Source organism: Erithacus rubecula (genome assembly GCF_903797595.1).
Source record: "Erithacus rubecula genome assembly, chromosome: 1".
Taxonomy (NCBI): domain Eukaryota; kingdom Metazoa; phylum Chordata; class Aves; order Passeriformes; family Muscicapidae; genus Erithacus; species Erithacus rubecula.
The window spans coordinates 16,451,815-16,468,691 of record NC_136658.1 but is presented as its reverse complement, the minus strand read 5'-3'; the positions used below and the strand labels follow the sequence as shown (position 1 = coordinate 16,468,691).

The 16,877-nt window shown below is 39.9% G+C and overlaps 1 protein-coding gene across 1 annotated transcript in view; it reads left to right on the top strand.

The window, feature by feature from the left end:
- Positions 1-16,877, top strand: part of BBX (BBX high mobility group box domain containing) — a 138,514-nt gene that overhangs the window by 91,926 nt on the left and 29,711 nt on the right. Inside the window, 6 exon segments of the mRNA XM_079318831.1 lie at positions 2,545-2,625; positions 4,773-4,853; positions 9,911-9,991; positions 13,276-13,356; positions 15,570-16,103; positions 16,105-16,486. Of these exon segments, the coding sequence (XP_079174957.1) occupies positions 2,545-2,625; positions 4,773-4,853; positions 9,911-9,991; positions 13,276-13,356; positions 15,570-16,103; positions 16,105-16,486 (1,240 nt within the window).

Below are 16,877 nucleotides of genomic sequence, written 5' to 3'. Positions count from 1 at the left end.
CAAAGCCCCCTGTCTGCCAGTGCTAACACTCACACCGCTCCGAGCGCGGCCGTCCGGGCTTGTCCTCCGCCCTTGTGCGGTGAGATGGTTTCAGAGCACGTTATGGAAACCTGCAGGGAAAGGAAGGCCTGGGGTTTCCTTCTCTTGGAGAACAAAAGGCTGTCCTGCATATGGTGCAGGGTCTGTGCAAAGTGTGAATCAGAAGTGAAAAATCAGTGCAGCTTGAGGGAAGACAGGGAGGAAGAAACAGGGGAAGAAATGGGATGTCGAGGACATTTTATTAGAGCAGGAAATGAGATGTATGAAATGGCACTATCTGTGCATCTCTTCCCTCTGGTAATTATTTTAATGCTTTGATCGGGTTCAACCTGGCAAAGGTTAGAAGTCCTGGAGATAATAAGTTTCCCACAGGTCAAGAACGTTTGGGTAGCAGCAGAGTAGGAGAAACAAGTTCAAACTAGTGCTCTGCCAAGTAAAAGCAACGGCTTTAACTTTTTAAACTTTTTAAACTTTTTAATCAATAGGAAAAGCATAGTGGTTCCAACCACAAAATCTCCTCTGAGTTACTGTGTGCCAGCAATCTGTCCTCTACACACAAAACTGTAGAAAACTGGGCTTCACACCTCCCAGAGCAAGTAGTTCTTGTACCACCAGGTGTACAAACTGTGCCCAGCCCCCAGCACGTGGCCAAGGCAGGGAGAAGGCTCATCCTGAGTGTGTGACAGCGCCTGTGCAGTGGGGGCTGAGCTGGGATAGCCCCTCTGGAAGAGCACTGCCACTCCAGCACAGAGCTCCTGGGGTCCATGGCTCAAGGCTCCAAGCTCAGAGCTAAGCAGTATAAGGTAGCTGGTTGAACTGCAGAAAATATGGGAAACAAGCCCAAAATTTCGTTATTCTGTTAAGAATCCCAGCAGTGCAGTGGTCAAATGAGTGCTCAGATGTGCAAGCAGTGACCTTACGTACACCTCTGCAGAGTCAGATCTTCAGAGATGGGTCACTCAAAGAGCAGCAAGATGCTTTCCTGGTGTAGTCCAGACTACTGTTGAGGCACAGACATCTTAAAGAATGTACAGAAACATGATAAAAGTCAGTAATAAACATTACATCAGTGAAAACAATAGCACAACCTACTAAAAAGGCAGAAGACAGACATTAAAAATAGATTCTTTGTGGTCCTTTGCATTGCTGTACTCCCGTAGTACACTGATAAAACATGTTGCTCAGTGTTTAATAAATACAGTGGAAATATGGATCACAGGAGTCACTGTTGCTGCTGGGTTTTATGGCAGGGAAGAAATAAGTTTGTTTGTATATGTAAGCAAATTGTCACGTTGATGTATTTCCCCTTGGCTGATGGGTTCTACGTTTGGATTCAGTGTTTCCAGGGGAGGATGGGTGGCAGATTCTGAAAGCCAATGCTGCTCTTGCTATTGCAGTGCTTCAATATCTCAGACAAACAGCAGCAGGGCAAGCTGCACATGCTGTAGGCCTGCATGTGCTGTGGGGCTTTGTGCTTAGTAACAACCGGTGCAGGCAGTAGCTAAATCTCATGTGCTTTCACCATTAAAAGCTGTTGATTTACTTGTTTAGGTAATGAATAAGAAAAAGGCTGGCATTTATTTTTGAATCTTTCAAATAAACTGAAATTTCACAAGGAAAAAAGTTGTTAGGGAAAAACTTCCATCCTGTTACTTTCTCTAAAATCTTAAAAAGCCTCCTTCCTTTTTTTCAGTTTTTTACAAGCCATGTTACATACCTTATCTTATACTAACAGTACCTCATTATCCTAGGAGTTACACCTGTAAATCTTTTACCCTCAAATGTGACACTTAATGAATATATCATATTTGATAGAATTTCTTAACAGAATTATACTTGATTAACACATTTCTAGCTGATAAGAATACCATGGCTAAGATCTGTGTTAATTCAATGAAGGTTTTGGGTTTGAACAGTCATTTCTTTATATTTTGTTTTCAGATATAATGACTTTCTTACACTCCTTCTCAAAAGCATCCCTAAAATGTATGTTTAGGTACATGATTTGAGAAATGTTAGTCTTGTGCTACCTTTATCAACTTACTTTCATCTTGTTATGATTGGAGATTATTTTTCTAATTAGTATTCCTGTCATCAGCTGTGTCTTCAAAATATTTTTTACCTTCTGCGTAATCTTACTTGGAATTATAGCACAAATTACAGATATAGCAGTGTTGATAGCATCACCAATACAAGATAGTTATGTGTGTAGTCCAGTATAATCCATTGTGTATTCTATTGCATAAAACTATTCTGACAAGTTCAGAATCATAAAAGGAGAAGAAACCCCTGGTATTTATGTCTGGTCTTTCTTCTAAGACAGTTTTCAAATGCATTAAAATGGGTGCTAAACTGTGTTTCCATCTATAAATATGATTTAACCTTTCCAGAACTGTGAAACATTAGCATATCCTTCTTCTCATAAATAGTTTGTTTTGCTCACTGTTGTTTTTTAACTTGAGAGAAGCACCTTTGAGGTCTTAATCTGCACTCTCCTTGTTTCAGGTTTCCTCCAGTACTTGCCAGTCTGATGCATCTGATTCTACAGAAGCCTGTCAGAAGTCGTCATTGTTTCAGTTTGCAGAGGTGAGTTTCTTTTAAAAAGAAGTTTTTTTTCTAAGTGCTTCCTTTTAAGAAGCATCCATTGTCCAATTGAAAGAAAAATCAAGTGTCTTTAACTAAAATTGATGCTTTTATTTGTTCCCTCATTCTTGGCTTTATACTGTTGAATCATTTATCAGGTTGGTCAGACTTGAAGTGCAAGACTGTGTTTAGGATCATGGTGGAAACCCAAGTGCAATAATGGAACTGTGGTTTAAGCTGTAATTTGGAGATATGTCATTCCTTTTAAACTAGAGCCTTATTAACTAAGGTTTTAATGTGTATTTGGATGTTATGTCTAGTGTGGCTGCTTTAGTCATCAGCTCCATCAAAAATAATTGTAGTTCTTAAATTTCCAAGATTTTCTTGTGGAACCACAAAACTCTATGCAAGTGTGCTTTAATTTTGCAATGTACTTTGTCAACATACTCCAGTTATTGCTAGAAGTGCAGCTCTGATGTGTGTGTGTTGTTTTTTTCCTTTGAAGAAAGAAAACAGTTTCATTCAAGTCTTAATGGGTTTCATTGATAGAAATAACTTGACAAAAACAAGATTGCAAGGAACTCTAGCCCTCTGCAAGCATTGCTTGTTTCTTGGTATTGTTCCAACTTTTGAAATAGTCATAATACACGACACAGAAATACTTAGTTGTGTAGATACTGATTTTAGGGGGCACTGGGTAGTTTTTAAGTAAGCATATACAGAAAGACATTCTGTCATAATAGAGGCTTTTATTAGCTGTATTGATACCAGTTGTCAATCTGATTTGTCTTTATTACTCATTGCTTTTGCACCTTCATACTCCTCCCCAGAACGTCATCACTTCTGGAGCAAATACATTGCAATTTTTTTCAGTTGGATATTTTAACATCAGTGCACATGCCCTTGAGTTCCAACTTAAAGTCCGAGTCTTTCAAATGTATTAGAAATAAATTGGAGGCCTGATCCTTTATTTCTGATTAAGGGTAATGGCCAGAGTGAAGTAGATAACCTGTAATTAGACTCTTAAACATCCTGCTGGCTTTTCTTGTTAGGAAGAGGAAATGCCTGGTGTGCTAGAATGAGAAGCAATACTTAGAGGCTTCTTAGAATTGGTTAATTCCAGTATCACTTATGACACTTCCGTGGTTCTGATTCAGCATCCATCTTCCCATATTTCTGAGATGTTTTTGTGTGCTTATGCTGTCAGAAGAATAATGTCTTATATTGAATTTCGCTGCTGAATCTTTTAAAGAGTGAGACAAATGCTAGCTCCCCTAATTGTTTCAGTTCATTTTACAGTGCTGGAGGAGGGAAGTGCCAGACCCGTGTGGTAGTAGGAATTGTGTGCTGCCAGATATTCCCTTGCTAAGGGCTTCTGACCTCTGGCTTTTCATCACCCATTGAAGAAAAATTTCAGTGGGTGCCAGGAAACAAGCTCATCTGCAGTGCTAAAACATGTGGTTTAGAAGTAGCTTACTGATGATGAGTAATTAGAAATGCAGATTAGGTAGTCTTATTTTTCCAGGATGTTAAACAGCCTGTGGAGGGGGTGCACCTAACCAGTGCATGGAAGGTATGTGCGTCAGTGGCAAAATAATTGATACTTGCAGTGAAGTCTAACATTTATCAGAGGTGTCATTTGCAACAAAATTAATTGACACAAGCAGTATGAAATGCAGTTACCTTAGTGTGTGGGATAGATGTGGTATCTCAAAATACCTGCACACATTGTGTTCCTGTCCACACTTATCTTCTGTGCTACGTAGCAATTGGTGCTCTGTCATCACCACCATTCTGCAGTGTCAGGTCTTCCACTGAACTGTGAAATACAATACAGTGTTAAGTATTTGATGCTAACCCTTCTTTGACATATCATCAGGCAAATAAAAGCCCTTCAAAAAAAGCCTGTTTTGTTGTTCCTAGGAAAGATTTTCTTTCTGAAAAATAATTCAAGATTACCATTTCAGAGATCACCTGTTGATGTGTTTCCTGGAAAGCAGATATTGTTTGTTCTAAGGGTGTGCTGGGATGTGTTTGCATAATCTGGAGTACCAGGAGTCTGTTTATGACAGGTTATAAATGTAGCATGTTGAAGTGTGATACTGAAACCGAAGAGTTAGGTAATACAGACATAATTGTTTTCCTGACAGATCTCTTCCAGCACATCACAGCCTGGAGTCCTGGGGGCAGTAAAACAAACGGAGGAGTCTGCATTGTTCCAGTTTGCTGAGGTATAATGGCTGAATGTGGTGGGGGAGGATGGGAGGAGGCAGGGAACTGTAAGAGTTGTCACTGAATGGCTAAGCACCCTGTCTTATCAGGGATTCCCATCAGGAGATGTGTATCTTCCTGACAGCATTGTGCTGAGAACACCATGGGATGAATAGCCAGTGATTGGATGAGATGTTGGCCACTTCTAACAGCTGAGAGATACTAAGCTTGTGAACATTACCTAGCCTTCCATACCCAAAGGATCACTGCAGACCTACTATCCAAATGACCTTTTAATTTACATATAGGACAACAGCAATTAAAAGACACTTTGAAATGACACTGTGCACTGCCTGTGGAAGAGGCTGCAGCAGGGCAGAATGGTGACTGCCCTAGAGGCAGGAATCACTGGAAGAATCCTTGCAAGGGAAGCTTATCACAAGGGTATTTAACAGCATCCTTAGGTGGTGACTTATCAAACCTATCAGTTTCCCATAAGTATGTAGCTATTCTGGCTTCCTCCACATATTGAAGTTTGGAGTTCGTGAAATGTTGCATTTAGGAATTTCTTCTCCCATGTGTTGAACGTGCCTCTGTGAATTGACTTTCCACACATATACTGTTCTTGCCCATTTGGGGGAGTCTGATACTGCTTACAGAATCAGTTAAGCCACTGGTTCATTTTGTGTGTGTCTGAAAAAGCTGGGATAGGAGCTGGTGCTATTGCAGAGGAGCATAAAGGGATTAAAAGATATCCTATTTGCTGTTCTTAGTGTTTACAGAGGTTTGGCTACACACCACACACTGCCTTCTGTGAAATTTTGAGCTAATTGTCTAGTGTGTGTTTTTAGCTTGGCTAGAATGGACATTGATGTTTTCCTTAGGAGAGCCCAGGAAGGCAAATCAATTTGCTGATTCAGGTGCCAGGAAATACCTGGCTACAAACACCTCTGTAAAAGATACAATACAGTTAATATCTCTAATCATGAAGGTGTTTTTATATGTACCACATTTTTGAAAATTAGAAATCAATTTACAAAGCTCTTTTGAGAAAATTAGTATAATTGAGCAGGATGAAACTGTGTGCTGAAGCCAGACTTAAACCAAGTTAAAAGATACAAGCTGGAGAACATTTTAGTCAAAATACTGGAATAATACTGCACATGAGTCTGCTAACTTAGCTACAAAAATCTCAGCCATTTTGTGTATCTGCAGAGTTGAACAGAGTATTGCATTTAGTACAACATTCTTAAATTGTCACATAAAACCTGGCTTATCCATGCTCTCAGAATTTCACAGAGCCAAAAATGATTTCTTCTCCTAACTGAACAAACAAAATGACAAACCTGAAAATTGTCATACGGATGTGACAGTGCATTGATTTGCATTCCACTATACTGCATGAGCTCCTTTGGCACATTGGAGTGCACATATGAGTCATCAAATGTTAGGTAGAAGAGGTGCTTTGAAAGTTAATTAGGATTTACTGAGTACAGTTTTAGAGTCAGGGTTAATCCCTTTTTCTTGTAAAAATATTTAAATGTGTGTGCAGTCTGGTGGAGTTGGTTTTGTCCTGTGACTGGAAATAGGAGACAGAAATCTGGAAAAGAAAAAAAAGAAGAAAAAAAAATTTTAAAACCCCCACCTTGTTAGCCATGGTTATTCTTCCTGTAAAACCTTAATGACAGTGATGAACATAGTATTTTATCTATAGCAGTAGAGAAATGGTGTTTATCTAAGCTTGTAGCCTGATGATTTAATTTAGGGTGCTCCTGGGGAAAGTATTGAGCATATTACAGAACCTCTTTAAGCTTTCTCCCCTGCTACTAAAGCTGCTTGTGCTCTTTCAGCTATAAGGGCTTTCATTTGCACAGGCTGTCTTTGTCAAATTTGGCAAAAGTCCTATTCCTCACTGTGCCACTTCTCACTGCATCTTGTCTATATGAACGCATTACTGCATTTAGTGAGCTAAATTATGGCAAGCAATTTGCAGTGGGCTGCTGTCAGCAATGTACAGTGCTAAAAAAGAAAAAAGAGAGGGAGAGAAAGTAGTTATTTAACCAGTAGCCAAGTAGACCTGTGAAGAAATGTGAAGTGTGCTTTGGTCTGCTGTGCCTGGAGACTTCTGGCAGCCATCCCAGCTCAGTTTTGGTTCTGGCTGGGTGTTCCTCATATGTTGCCTTTCTCTTCACCGCCTTTGCAGCAGGGTGAGTAAGAGTGCCTCTTTGTGCAGACAGTGATCCCATTGAGGAGGTTTGTCATTTAAAACAGACACCTTTACCCCAGGAGTACAAGTGCCCTGTCACTCAGAAACAGCTCATTATGTGTAGAGTAGCATGGGATTCTTTTTGTCTTTACAGCCCCAGTTAGTCTTTCATATGGTTGTCTAGCCCAAGTGCTATAGTTGTCAATTAAAGCTGCTCAGGATGTGGCTAATGAGGCCTGCCCAGTGACTTGCCACAACAGATGATGAAAATCCTGGGAGCATGACTTAGTTTGGTCCTGTGGGTGCCCTGGCAAGTGCCTTGGAGGTCTTCAAAGACGATGTGACATCTTCATAAGAGCTTTTTGAAGTTTGGACTGTTGTCACATTCCGCTTTTGGCTTTCTCGTGCTGCTCTGACCTTGCAAGGAGTTGGCCCTACTTTTGTCCTTCTCATTTGACCCCTTATGGAAAGGCTGTGATTTCTGAGCAGTGGGCTGTGTTCCTGAGGGCAGTGGCTGTTTGGTAGCTGTCCCCTTCCTTGCCATGAGAGGGAAGCAGAACAGATGGGACCCCTTGCTCTCCTGGTCTTACTGCATCTGTGTTTGGTGAATGTGAGCAGATGGTGGTGATTGCTTCCTTGAGAGGAAAGATGAGTACCTCTTGGATTTACCTTCCTAAACTCTTATTCATTATTAAAGAAAGGCTTCTGGGGTATGGAAACAAAAGAATTGCTAGTTCAGTCATCTTAAAAAGAAAAACAAATCCACAACCAACAAACTCTTTGCTTTCAGCAGATTTTCTAAATATTTCTTTCTCTAGGTGATTTAAATAAAAAAAATAAAAAGTCACATGCAGCGTGCAACAAGGTGAATTTTTTTTTTGCTAGTCTAGCATATTACTATCATTTAAGAAGAAAAGCATGCCTGAGGATGATTTTGTCCCTGCTGCATTCTTGTGTACTCAATTTGAGATGGTTTGCTCTCCATTTATTTCTGTACAGAACAGGAAGTTTGAATCCAAAACTTTTGGTCAAAATGCCTTGAAATTGGGAGTGCAAAATCTAGTGAGTGTTTTCCATCTTTCCTATATGTAAAGCTGTAATCTTCCCAGGTAAAGACAAAGATATTTGCTGTTTGCCCACATACTGAAATTATTAAATGGTTGTAAATAAAATGTAGTACCATGCTTCTTCTGCAAATAAAATGTATAGTAGATAAAATCCCACCTGTATTGTAATAAAAGACAGTAACTTCATCCTAATGATCTTCCAGTTAACCATCTACATAAGTAAAGGACTGTTTGTGCGTGTAGTACTGGAGGTTCTGATTATTCTAATTAAGGCTGGAAGATGTTCATAAAACAGGGAATAGGATCTGTAATCTCACTGAGAGCTGATTGATCAGCCATTCTTTTCTTTTTGATGTTTGGCCAGTAATTTCATCAAAATGAGTTACATGCTTGTGTTGCTTGCTGTTTGTTTTCTTAACTCTTGAAAGATTTTTTTTTTCTGCTATGAAGTGTTTGCTTCCTCCCTTTCTTTTAGTAGTATAAAGATCCCACATTTTGTTAGGAACACCTATTGTCTTGTCAGAATGTACTCTTTCCTCACTTTCTGCATCAGGAGGCAATATATGCCTGTATGTTCTTAAGTTATAATTCAGTGTGTGTGGGTGTTGTTCTATCCTTTTTCTGCCATTCATATTGGGCTAAAAAAAATCATTGAAATGAGTATTTGTTATAATGGAAAATTAAAAAGTTGAGACCATGTTCCTGCAAAGTGCAGTGTACAAGATCACTTAGTCAAGTGGGGTCCTGAGCAGTTTCACTGAACTGTCTCAAAGCAAAACTAGGATGTTGAAATAATTCAGTTTAATACTAAAAATTACTATTAGTGCACATTTGAATATTATTCACTGTATTTAAAATAGCTTTAAGTGAACTGGATGTCCTAGATTGTTGGAGGAGAATGCTGTGGGGAGTGTAATAATAAATGCTTTGACAGGTAATTGAAAGATAAATTCTTCAAATAACCTAAAGAAGAAAGAACTAATTACAAGGAGGAAGACAAACATGATAATTTTTTGTATCTGGAAGATCATAGAGCCATAGAATGGTTTGACTTGGAAGGGACCTTAAAGGTCATCTTGTCCCAAGGCTTTTAAAGACTTCCAGGTTAAATAATACCAAGCAATGCTATGCCAAAAAAAGCTCACATATCAGAAATAATAATTCTTGTCTTTCCAAATTCATAATGCTGCTCTGGAAAGCAGGTCTACAAAAATCGGGGGGTAAAAGCAATTCCTAAAGTGGTAATGGTTTTTATTTACTTGCCACAAGTGCTGACACACCAACAGCTCTTTGGAAGGCTAGATTTGATCTCCAGACATAGGTCTTACTTCATTTTTCATAACTAAAGAAAGTGAAACAAGAATGGCCTGTGAGGGCAGATGGTCCTCATCCATGTCTAAGTGATGGGAAATACTGCCCAGACCTTCTGGGAGAATTTTATTTAACCTTAACAACTGATAGTGCGTATTTTTAAGGAACAGGTAGTATTTGTTCACTTGGTCACATTAAACAGACATAAAACACACAGCATGACAGAATATTAGCTGTGGACAGTACAAACATAGAGTATCCATGAGTGTGATCTAAGGAAGGAATGTTCTATTTGTTTGTATTCTCCTGTTTTCTACCTATCTGTTAAATATTTCTTGGGTAGGGTTGCCTATCTGAAGGAGGACCTTTTGCCAGAAAGAACTAAAAGTAACTGATTTAACTAATCATTTATTTTCCATTCTTTTTCTCCCTTCCTTTCTGTCTTTCCTGCGTGCCACTGAAATATTTTCTCCTCTGTTCATTTGTAACCTAGATCTCATCAAATACTTCCCAGTTGCCAAGTCCTGAGCCAGTAAAGCACTGTGGGAAGTCGGCACTCTTCCAGTTGGCAGAGGTAAAGTTATACCCAGTAGTGTCAGAAGGGGAGGATGTGTATAACTTCCCCACAAAAAAAAGTATGAATTGTTTACCATTTGCTCTAGTATGATATTTGGTGTTTCCAGAAACATAGAGTAGTAAATAATGACATCAAGAGAAATAAGCACTGCTGTGGTCCCAGAGACCTGGTCTTTTAGACACTTTTGAATGTGCATATTTTCTTAGAGACAGCACAGAAAGTTTCATTTCATTTTAGGGAAATTGGCTTTATAACTCTAATAAAAACAATGCTCAGGAGAGCAGCAAAGGCAGGACATAACAGTATTATTCTTAATGAGGAGCTGGATACAAGGATTAAAACAATAAAACTTAAGTTCTAATGATTGAAATGTGCATTTCTTAATCGGGAACTGAAAATAGGAAAAGTAAAGTAGACTTTGAGGTCATCAGGAATCTGTATGAAGAGTTGGAAGTGGATGCAGTGTATTAAGTTCTGAAATTGGCAGCTGTCAGCAGTAATCAAGAATGCTGGATCAGGTTTCCTCAAATTCTCTGAGTCTTAAATATAACCTTGTAAAGGTCTCCTCTTTGATACAGAAGATTCACTCAAAAATCTCTGAGGTTTGATGTGCAGATGCTATTCTTTGTGATGACTGAAAGTCAAAGATAAATGCTCTATTCCAGACAAATAAGGGAGTATGCTAGCACAGTACTTGTACACTTTTTGTTGTTGTTTTTGTTTGTTGTGGTGTTTCAGTTTTTAATTTCAAATTCACATCCTATTTCAGTAGGGAAAATGGTTCTCCGGATCCCATCTAGTTGCAGCCAGCATGATATTCTTGCTGGTGAGGTCTGTCCCTCTCAGGAAAAAGGCAGAGGTTGGAAGCATTGAAATGAAAGTATTTAATGTCTTGTTCTATGGATAGTCTTGCAAGACTGTGACTTTATAGGAACTTAAATGAGTGGAAGAAAATCTGCCTCACTGTACAGGCAGTCTCTGGCAGTGGCAGAGTTTGTGGCTATGTGCTCTATTGCCAGCAGTGCCTCTGCAAGGGTAATTACACCTAACTGTGATCAGTGATCTGTAAGGGTATTTGGCTGTTCCAGCTCTGGGACAGCAGAAGGGCTGCTAGTATTTACTCAGGGACACCAGGAGTTTTTAATCTGGCTTTTAACAGGACAGCAGCAGGCTGAGTAGTGCTGTTCTGGGGTAAGGCTTATTGCCAAATACAGCCTGAATTTTAGAAGTCAGCATTAGAAGTTGTGATGTGACTGTGAAGCCCTAATTTAGTAGAAGGACAGATGCTTGTCCACAGGAGTGCACAGTTTGTACTGCAGGTGGCAGAAAAAGTGAAGCTAAGACTGGCAGCATGATGCTGTTGGACAGGTTTCTGTGATCTCTCAGTGACTGCTCAGATGGATTCCTGCAAGCCTAATTCAAGCCTAATTTAATACACAAAATGGATGTTAAAGGTTCTGATTCAAATGAGGAAAACACAGCAGATATACTAGGCACATTCTTCATGTCTCTAGGTCTTGTAGGACATCAGTGCTAGTTTTTTTTTTTTTCCCCATTTTTGAGATATCTAATGTTGGATCATAGTTGGTTAAATGATACCTGAGATAATAAGTTCTCAGTTCAGAACCTGGTTTGGAGCATCCCAAATAAACCATGTTAATAATCACCTTGAGAATGTGTTAGGTTTGCAAGTGGATTTGGCAGACAGCTGTGCTATGCTGCTGTAACTCCAAACTGCAGATGCTGTGCTCTGGAGGGGACTGGATTACTGTTTGCATGCTGTTGGCATGGCAAGTGTCTGGTTTGTGGGAGCCTGTCTTCTTCAGCATACCACACTGCTCTGCTCCTTCTTCATCTCTTTGCTATGTAGATTAAACAATTTTATCTTCTTTTTCCCCCCTCTTTTCTATCCCTTCCTTTTTGATATGTCACAATATTTCACAGATGGTGATTAAAATAAAGTGCACAAGGGGGTTAAATTATTTTCTAAAAATTCTGAGGATTTCTATGTTTCAATGAATGGGTGGAGCAGCCACTCTGGATTCTGAAGCCTGGGAGGCTGTTGCTGTTCAGCTCTGCTGAGTCCCTTGCTCTGTCTTTAGCCTGCAGTACAGAGGCATGAGAGGGAAGGGAGGCAGTGTGGGAGTGGAGCATCACCTCACCAAGGCAAGGAGACCTCTTCACAGCACTAACACCACTTGGCTGTGACCAGCATGTGGAGGCCTGAGCTCTAATGGTCAGAGCTTGGGAGGTGCTGTGAAGAGCTGCACCTTGCAGGAGATGTAGAAAGTGGTATTTTTTGTTTATTTCCTTTATGGCAGTGACAGACCAAATTCTGCAATTGGCTTTGTAGGATATGTTGGTTGAGAGCAATGGAAACAGAGTCTGTGGGGATAGGGAGAGCCAAAAGGGTGTAAATAGTTTAGTCCCCTAGTCCCTTATAACTTCTCTTTCTTATGCAGCCTGCATAAGGAGGTACAAGAAACCCACAAGCCTGGTCAGAGATGATGGGATAGGTCCTTAAAAATATAACATTTTCTTCATACTAGTGGCCGATCCTGATACTGATATTACAAATTTAGAAAAAGATCGTTTCTTTGCACCTAGCTCAAAACTGATGCAAAATGCTTTAAAGTACTGAAGAGAGTCTGATACTGGAAAACTGTTCTGGAGGATAATCAGCTATATGCTTGCATGACAGTCTCCTTTTACTCTGAGGAGCACTAAAGATTACCAAAGGCTTGAGGGCTCCTACTCAGCTTTGGGTTCAGAGCATCTCTTTTTTATGAGTGCTGTAGGACACCAAAAGGCAGCACCATAGCCTGAAAGGAAGAGACTCCTTAACCTATGATAATGAAATAAAATAACTAAAAATTTTGGAATCCAGTGTCCTGCTAAACTTTTAAAAACACCACCAGCTGAGGTGCATGCTGATGTAGATTGTTGCTTAACTGCTGGAGTCTGTTCCTGTGTGAGAGAGCATGTTTCAGTTCATCCTGTTCCTCAGAGGGAGTCCTGACAACATAAACCCCAAATCTGCAAGTATCTTTTAGCATACAGTGGCATTATCCACCAGAGCAGTGTTGGAGTGGGCTTTTATTCATACCAGCATGCACAGGTCTGCTCTTCTTTTTCAGTATATAATCTTATGAATGAATTTTGGGAAGGGGCGGGGGGGTGGTGGGGGCAGGGAAACAATCCCTTCAAAATCTGTCAAAAACATAAAAGAATTGGTAGTGATAAAAGAATGTTTTGTTTGTGTTGGATTTTTCTCTCCATAGATTTCTTCAAGTACATCCCGTTCAGGGTCTTCTGATTTAATGAAGCAGTGTGGAACATCAGCATTATTTCAGCTGGCAGAGGTAATACTAAAACATTGGTGACTAATTGCCCCAGGTGCAGTGGGGTGGAGAATTTAAAGCTATTTATTGCTGAAGTCTGCAAGGCAGAACAGTGATACAGTTATAATTGCACCACTGCTTATGGAAACCATAAATTATCATGGCTCAGATGCCACAAGTCTAGGTTTCCCCAGATTAGCCATCAACTCAGAGATTTCTAAGAGTGTAGTTCATCTGAGAAGTACCACCAGTTCCTGGTGGCGAAGGGACTTTGCAATTGAACTTGATTCATTTTCTTGGTTTAGGCTTTGAGGTTTTAGGATTTGGCTTAGGGACACAAGTAGTTGAGAGAGAGGACTGGATGACTGTATTGCAAATCCGAGCATTGCCATTACAAATTCATGTTAATGGTCATAAGCTGCTTTCATTTATTTTTGCTTTTCATGTCCATATTATTTTTCAGGTGAGCTAACAGGTCAGTAACTTCCTATAGAAGTTCTGCTATGATACTCTCAGCAGATTTTTCTTCTGGGAGCAGTTAGAGCCAATGACACTTTATTGAAATTTTGCCTTTGTTTCTAAATGCTTTTTTTTAAGCTTTCTCAATCTTGAAGATTGTTTAATTACAAATTTATTTAGTACTTCCAAGACAGAAGCCACTTTTTTTCTAGCCACATGTATAGCTCTGTACTACTAGCTACTGCAGAAGAAGCAAATGTATAAAGGGGAAAAATCGATTGACTAGGGGATGCATGTTGAATTGACAAAATATTTTTAGTCCAATGAGCTCCATATTAAAGATTGATCTTTAGCTTTTGAAAATCACAGGCTGTGCTTGACATTGCAGTGTAATAAAAACGTCACAGAAGTACTTTTGAACCAAGAACCCATGTCAGCATAGTTGTGGGGTTCTTGTTTGCCTAGTCTAACCTTCCCAATAGGCACTGTGTGTTGCCTGAGCTCTGGTGCTTTCAGTGCTCAGCCTGGCTTGTCCTGAACCAGATCTGTGGTTTCTACCCTGTGCAGCAAGAATTTTGGAAAACTGCTACCAAAACATCCCAGTCATTGGTGTTATGTTATAAATTGGTATGAGAGACTTAGTTTGTAAGGGAAAAAAGCCTTGCCAAATTGAGAAATCTAAAACAGACCTAAAGAGAATGCAGTGGTCTGGGGGAGGTACATCCATACTGACCACATGGCCTGTGGGCTGAGCTGTGGCAATCTTCTGATGTCTGGTTCAAAGCAAGCCTCTTCCATCTGGTTTGGCTCCAGGTGACTGGTTGGCATTTGTTCTAAAAAAAACTGCACTGGGAATTCAGCTTGGGGCCTTTGAGAGGGAACAGTGAGAACAAACCATGTCTTCTCAAGGGCAGTTGGTTGGTGCCATGAAGGACTGCCTTCTGTGGAGGTGTCCACATAGCTTACAGGTGATGCAAAACACAGAGGATCTCCCAAGTCAGTGCTGCAGGAACATGGCAGTTTGGGGACCTTCTGACAGCTCTTTTTTTGAACATCAATGTTCCTCAGATAGTATAAGGATTTTGGTTTCCATTAGTGTTATCTCCAGGAGATAACCATGGCAACCACTGCTGCTTTGCAGTTCTTTGCAAAATAAGTCTGTGATGTGAGAAGAAAGATTTGGAAGGCTTTTGTACTAACTTCCAAATTATTTCTTACATTCAAGTAAAAGAAAATAATCCCAGTTAGTGAGATTCATTATACATTGTTTCTCTCCCTCCTTCAAGGCCATTTGGAAAATGGAGAAAAAAATTGTATTAGGGACATTTGAAAGTTGAAGGGGGAATGGATGTGAGATTTCAAGTAGCTTGTCTGTGGCAAGAGTCAGAGATGACTCTGTTCTGTTTCATTTCATATATTCTGAAAATCAGTCTACCAATGGGTTTCCAGATTATATAAAGAGCCTTAAAGGAAGCACTACTGAGATCAGTTGGAGTCTCTTTCTATCAGAGCAATAAAATCCACCAGTCTTATTCTAGCACTTAGCTCTCATCCCTTTGCATCGGTTTCATCAGGGCTTCAGCCTGTTTTCAATACTGTCCTGTAGTAATGAAAATATGAATTAATTTTTTTAAAATATTAAATTTAATTAAATATACAATTTGCTTTCCTAAACTAAAATGCAAGAGAGATTTCCTGTTTAATGCTCTTTTTAGTATAAGTAATGTTAAAAGTTGATGTTTGTTTCATGGGACTGTTTTTAAACTTATTTTTAGATGTGCCTTGCTTCAGAAGGAGTAAAAGTCAAAGAACCTGGGAAAACAAAAGTGGAAACACTGGATGATGAGGAAGGGGAAGTTTCAGAGGACATGGAAGTAGAACTGGAGAAAACAACAGTAAAAGACTCCAGTAAAGGAAAAGTAGAACAATTGGGGATAGAGAAAATGCAAAACCCAGATGAAACAAAAGCTGAGGAATCAGAAACTGCAAAATGCAGAGATTTTACAAGCCTTGCAATGGAAAACAGTCCTTTTGAGAGAAAGGATAGCACAAAGGATCACATGTGCCGTTCTCCAGAGCTTTTCATGAGTGACATGACTATCCTTGGGCTAAAGCCGGAAAAGATAAAGAAGAAAAAGAAAAAAAATAAGCTGGACCGGCACACAAATGAAAAATCCACCCCCAAGAAATCTTGTAAAAAGAGGCAGTCCTCCGAGTCGGACATTGAAAGTGTAATGTACACAATTGAAGCTGTGGCCAAGGGGGACTGGGGTGCTGAGAGACTCGCGGATACTCCCCGCAAAAAAAAACCGCCCTGTCTCAAATGTGAAGGGAAGCATGTTGGATACAAAATCACCAAAGAAAAAAGTGAAATCGAAAGAGAAGAAAACATCAAAGGAGAAACCGATGGAGACCACCAAAGAATCAAAGCCTCCCGATTTCCTTTGCATTGAAGCCAGCAAGGAAGTACCATGTGAGGCTTCTGATAACATTAAAGTGGAACCACTGACCCCAACAGAGGAGGTGGTACCCCAAAGCTTACCAGAACAGGTCAAAACTGAGGACAGTGACTGTGTTAAAAAGATAGAAACCTGTGGCTCCAGGAAATCGGAGAGATCTTGCAAAGGTGCTCTTTATAAAACTCTGGTGTCAGAGGGCATGCTCACATCTCTGCGCGCTAATGTGGACAGAGGTGGGTGGCTTTGAGTGCTTTGTTTACAGCATGAACTGCAAAACCTGCCTGGAGTGGGAGGAAAAGCAAAAGCCCATGTTTAAGCTGGAGTTTGAGCAGAGGGAATGTTGTGTCTCACCACCTGAGATGCTAGGGACAGGTGGAGTGGCTGGACTCCATGTTCCAGGGCAGGTCTTTTGAAGTTTTGCAATCTGTGTTCCTGCTTACCTCACAAACTCCCAACTGCTCTGTTTTCATCTTTCATTATCTGATTTTTAGCTGCTTCACTGAAGGCTTTGTTGTTTAATTTGTCAGCCTGCTGATAGATGTGTGCAAGACTTGTGATGTATGTAACCCTCAACAATTATCTTGTTTCTATATAAACAACTCCTATGGTTGTGAGCATAATTCT